This window comes from Teleopsis dalmanni, chromosome 1, assembly GCF_002237135.1.
Source record: "Teleopsis dalmanni isolate 2A chromosome 1, ASM223713v2, whole genome shotgun sequence".
NCBI classification, from domain to species: Eukaryota; Metazoa; Arthropoda; class Insecta; order Diptera; family Diopsidae; genus Teleopsis; species Teleopsis dalmanni.
The window spans coordinates 204799176-204805121 of NC_051846.1; the positions used below are offsets into that span (position 1 = coordinate 204799176).

Consider the following 5946-nt stretch of genomic DNA (forward strand, 5'->3'; position numbering starts at 1 on the left):
CAAAAACGTTCCCATTTTTTCAACTTTTGTTATTTAAATTATTACTCGAAACACAACCACATGCACTCCTCGACTGTCTTGGAGCTTCCTCGTATTTTTCTTCACTTTGTACTTTATCAAAGTTTATCAATTAATTTTTATGGAAAGTTACACTTTCTCGTTGCTCCACTCCTACCGCTTCTGGTTCTGCCAACGTCGCTGACGTCACCGCCGCCGCCGCCGCTGTTGGCAGTTCACACGCTTTTCTGGCTTGAGCAGGCCGCAGTTTGGAATTTCAGAATTTTTGGTGCAAAAGTTTTTAACCCAAGAAACTTCGACTCGTTGTGGTGCGAAAACTTTAATGCTAAACAAAATTGCGTCGAGACAAACAGACAGACAAGAAAAAGTGTTATCAGGCTTGTTTTCCTGAACTTAAACTTTTCTTTTTTAAGAAAACAATTTTAAGTGCAGTTTCCAAAAATCATTTGCTTGAATTCTAAAATTAGAATACAATATACTCGTAAGTCTACAGAAATTAATGAGCAACGGTGCCAATACCTTACTGTACTATTTCCCTGGGAAAACCAATAAAAAAAATGAATTAAATCAAAAATTTGTCACGAATAGGATTATTAAGATTTTCATTCAAAAATAGATGACTCCTTTGAGTCCATCTATCAAACTGTGCAGCTCTATTGATTGAGAAATGTGACACATCTGTATGGTTTCCAAAAAAAAAAATGCCCTCAAGTGCCATAAGTGAACCGTTCATGTACATATATAAGATATTTCCAAAACATTAATATGAAAAAAGGACTCAGATACTATACCTAGATTTTATAACATTTTGGCAGATATTGAAAATAAATTGCATGGCTGGTAATTCGAAAGTTTTCAAAATGGCGTTTGCTGCATTGTACTTAGTCGAAATAAAGCAGAACAAAAAGAATCCACCAATGACTGTGCTGCAATGCATTTCTGCTGCATTCGCTTCTTTCATTCAACATCCCCGAGCAGGTTTCCCTAAATGTTAATGTGTGTGTAACGCGCACGTACGTCCATGCGCGAGCTGCACTGGAAGTTGCCTCAAACCATCCCCAAAGCCAAATAAATAACCCCACCTGCAATTGGGTCGCTTTTCTCTCTCTCCAAATTCATTTACAAATCAACAAATCGCGTTTCGATTCGCTCCTATCCCCATTTAACCTGAGCCATGCCACCCAAAACACATATTTCGCATACAATCACATGAGACTCTCGCAACCTTTTGGCCTCCCACGAGGGTTGTGTGGAGCCACAAAAAAATGAGAAAAAAAAGGAGGCGCCACGCACATACAAGCGCACACAACAATCAACCAACTACAGCACAATGTGTATCTATTGCACACCATCCCCCCAAGAGCAGCAACAACACTGAAGTGCCTCACTGTTGTTGCTGCAAATACTGCCTGTTTCTTTGTTGGCTCCATCGATTTCGAAACAAGTGTGTAAGGCAGGCGTGTGCAAAGCATGTTTCAGTTCTATTTTCTGCATCTTTGCTTCAGATACTTTTCTTTTTTCTTTTTTTATTTTTTTCTTTTTCTTTTTCCTACTTCCTTTTTCCTTTCTGTGTTCATTTTTCAATAGATTTTTATGTATTTGAAATTGTTTTCTTTTCGGTTTTTTTCGTCCTAAAAGGTTGTTTGCTATCCTTGTTGTGTGCACAGCTCTTGAAATCGGAAGAAAAAATATCTGTATTTGTTTTATTGTAGGTGCTTTTTGTAGGGTCGTTATTTCGCTTCACTGAACCGACTTGAGTAATAATAAATTTAATTTAATTTCATGTTCTGCTAAATGATGCGGAAGAGAATTGAAAGGAGGTGTGATATGCGATGTTATACTCATATGTAACTAGGATAAATTCGACGAATAACGAATAACGAATGACGAATCTCAATTTCAATTATTAAGGAGACTGTTTTCGCAAATAAAAGTGTCGAAAAGTTAGACTGAGTAAATTTTTATAATTTGTGGATATATTGAGATAAACCTAAACACTTCAAAATGCTGTTTCATTCAAATACTTAACGAAGACCAAGTACACGGCCTCATCTTCTATTTGATATGTACCTTTAATCCCTTTCTCAAGTATTCGATATACTTGCAATATTTTTTATTGCCTGCTTTTATCTTCCAATGATATTACTAACTGTGTAGTTTATTATATTTAACATACAAGTAACATAAAGGGAGTGTATTAAGTGGAAGATGTAGGAGACTATATAAAATATATGATCGGCTTTATCACCTCGTTGAGACAAAACATCCACATACATATAATATATGTGGATGCATAACAATTTGTAAGTTTCAAAAGAACACAAATAAAATATTTCAACCAGCTATTTTGTTGGAAGGACCTAGATTTAAACATACCTATAGCACAAACTTTCAGAAATGGGACTAAAAAGTATTTATTATTTCGTATTCCATTGTTACTAACGCTAATTTTGGTATACTACATTTCAGATAAATTTGATAAGAACAATGTTTAGAAGTTTAGGAGAAACTCACCGATGCTTTAAGCATATGCACTTTTACCATCAGAAGGTTTCTTTTAAAAGTAATTTTAATTTTTTTGGGTTTCTTAACCTTGAAAAATATTTTATTGAATTATTCACCATTTTGGTTCAATAGCTTACGCTATATTTTTGTTGGAATCATGATTCCTTATTTACGAAATTTCTGACCTTTCGTGATTTAAGACTTTTTTGATGTCCGTATTTGAAGATACGGTTTAGCAATCTAAACAATTTTGTAGACATCAAAACAAACGATTAGCCGGTTGTGCTATAATTGGAGAATATGGTAGATGCGAATTATATACCATCTAAACTGGTAAAGCTTTTTATGAGTCATTCTCTTTAAATGAGATTTATACAATAAATTTTTATTAGTTTCGGAATTGTTAATTGATGGAGTTGCTAATAGCTAACATCTTTACTCTTTTCTCTGTGTGCCATACACCGAACGAACGTGTCCATTTATCTCTCTTTTAGTTTAGGATCGGCAAATTTTCCGTCCGTTGCTAGAACTCTTTTTAGCGCAGTAAAAGAATTATGAGGACGTCCATTTATTATACTTAATAAGTTATATATGTGCTTTAATTTCTGATGCTCTTTTTTTGTAAGAACATGTGGAAGGCATATGCCCAGTTCTGAAAAAAATTAATATTTCAGCTATGTTATGAGTTATTATTTGGCAATAAGAATCATCTTTATTTGAATAAAATGACACTTTAATACATATTAATAATAATACATATTTCATTTCATAATACGTATTTCTATTAAAATGTTATTTAATTATACAATCTTGTCACAAAACTTTTATTTACAATATTGCCAGCTATGCGTACTTAAAGGAAAATATATATTTTTTTTATTTTCTACAGGAAGCTTCTCCGCTGAGTAATCTACCACAGCGTTCACTTACTTCCGTGTCTAGCACTCCTGGAGGAACAACATCAGTAGTAGTGGCTGCCTCCAATAGCTCTACACATCCAGTCGCCAATGAGTCAACTAGTATTTCTAACAATATCTCTAATAATAACGATTCATTAGACCCAAGCTCTGTTAATTCTGTTAGCTCAGTAGTAGTTCCATCTTCTACTGCGACTGCTGCGACCAGCATAAATAATTATTATGAGAGTCTACGAAATAATGTAATAACATTACTAGAGCATGTTCGTTTGCCACCACCGGGGAACAATACTGCTGTAACCAACTCTACAGTGACTAGTACTCTTACAAATCCTGTGTCAATGGTGAATAATCAACACTCTGTATACAGCACACATCCCACTCTTATACCACCAGGACCCTTACCTAGCGCTTCCATAGTGCCATCGAGTTCAAGCGTTTCTATTTACGGTGCTTCACCTCATCATCTTACAGCCACACATACTGCCGCTTTACCACCCCCTCCTCCACCAAATTCTTCGACAGTAGGAGGACCACCTCATCCCTACACTGTTCATCACTCAGCTGCATATCCACATGAACACTTCGATTCTTATATTTCGAAGCTACAGTCATTATGTGTGCCTCCCGATGTCTATGCTCTACCACCAGATGATGCAACTCGTCCCATGTATGACACTGTTAAGTCAAGTTTACATCAAGACTACACACTTATGCCAACTCCGATATAAGGAAACTATGTAGATTTCAGCTTTACTGATCAGCTTAAAAGCTGAACCCATGTGTGCAATATATGCATCGATTCTGTGAAGAATGAAACGAAATTTCTTCCTATCCGGTTTTTGATATGTTCGAAGTCAAATGTTTGTATATAAAGTAGAATTAAGGTATTTAATGATGTACAGTTATGAACGTTGAGTCCCAAAAAAAATAGTTAATTGATAGGAAATGTTTTTGTATATTATTTTTATTAAATCGTTTAGTATGTATATATTGTTTGTATTAATAATAATCGGAACTGTAAGTCCGAGAAAACTTAATAAAAATATTATTAGATATTAAAACGAAAAGCCGAGACTGCTCAACTATCTGTAAATAAAAAAAATCAAAACAGGTCACCAAAATTATTAGAAAGTTCTTAATTTATTTAGGATTAAAAATGCATTAACGTCTAGGAAAGGTCAATTTTTTAAATATTATGAGTAAATATCTACAACAGACTGTATATAATATAAAGAACATATTAGATCTAATATCGTATACTGAAATAAATTTGAGTATTCGTCTTTTAAAAATGTTTAAATCAGTCAAAACGTAAAATGTAGTGAAGTTAATAAGGTCCATGGGTCATGTGTTCAGATATAGAAATGTAGAATGAGCAGTACTTTTAATATTTCTACTATAAAATATGTGATTTGTTTTGTAATTGTGTGTGTTTATGTGAGTACCACTTTAAATGCTTTCTCCTCCTCAAATCAAAATAGTCATCATTTGTATAAGAAATTAATTAATAATGTATATATCCAGCAGTCAATGTTTTAGAAAAATGTAAGGAATATTATATATTGTGCAATAATAAAAACGATAATGTGAGTCTTTGATTCAAAATTTTTAAATCATTAAAAATTTGAAGTCGAAGTAAGTAGAAAATTTTAATCAAAGCGATGTACTTACCAATAAACGAAAGTTAAATCGTAAAATTTTACATTATATGTATTATATTATTATCATTCTTATAATTACTATTAATATCTATTAAGTATTCGGAAAATGCATCATTACAGTTACGCTATAGAAAAATAAATAAAAACTCATAACTAATTAAATAAATAATTCAGTGTTAAATTTTAGTATATATCAGAACTAAATACATTAAATATAATATACATAAACTATAAGTAATATTTAAGTGTTTTTAATACCTCTGCAGATAGATTCTTCAAGAAGTACACATACATTAAGACTGAAAAGTTTTCGGAAATTCTCATTTAAAATTCGCGCGCTGTATATTTTTCGATATTTTAAGTTTATGTAGTTTGGCAGCACTGTCCTTAATTACTATGCCAAAAATGAGCTCGATCTGTCAGACAGTTCGTTTACGGCAGCTGTTGAAACCAGTTCACCTCAGTAGTGCGTTGCGAAATGTCTTCGACGGTCGTACGACCGTCCTGGAAGGCTTTGTACCACTCATAAACTTGAGTTTTCGATAAAACTGATTCCCCATAAGCCTTTTGTAGCATTCGCAACGATTCTGCACACGAAATTTCGTTCGAAACACAAAATTTGATGCAAACTCTTTGTTCAATATTTTTTTCCATTGTTTTTTTCGCAACGCCCTACTGAGGTGAACTGGTTTCAACAGCTGCCGTAAACGAACTGTCTGACAGATCGCGCTCATTTTTGGCATAGTAATTAAGGACAGTGCTGCCAAACTACATAAACTTAAAAAAATATCGAAAAATATACAGCGCGCGAATTTTAAATGAGAATTTCCGAAAACTTTTCG

General features: G+C 33.5%; 1 protein-coding gene across 1 annotated transcript; it reads left to right on the plus strand.

The window, feature by feature from the left end:
• Positions 1 to 2823: 2823 nt before the first annotated feature.
• Positions 2824 to 4171, plus strand: LOC119667109 (uncharacterized protein PB18E9.04c-like). The gene is made up of 2 exons (XM_038076395.1): positions 2824 to 2856; positions 3413 to 4171. Exons 1-2 carry the CDS (start codon positions 2824 to 2826, stop codon positions 4169 to 4171), a joined length of 792 nt encoding a protein of 263 aa, XP_037932323.1.
• The last annotated feature ends 1775 nt before the right edge of the window (positions 4172 to 5946 follow it).

Excerpts from the sequence above, each read along its gene's own strand:
- LOC119667109 (XM_038076395.1), top strand. The coding sequence starts at position 2,824 with ATGGTAGATGCGAATTATATACCATCTAAACTG. Across the intron at positions 2,857-3,412 it reads ATTATATACCATCTAAACTG|GAAGCTTCTCCGCTGAGTAA; the intron begins GTAAAGCTTTTT and ends TATTTTCTACAG.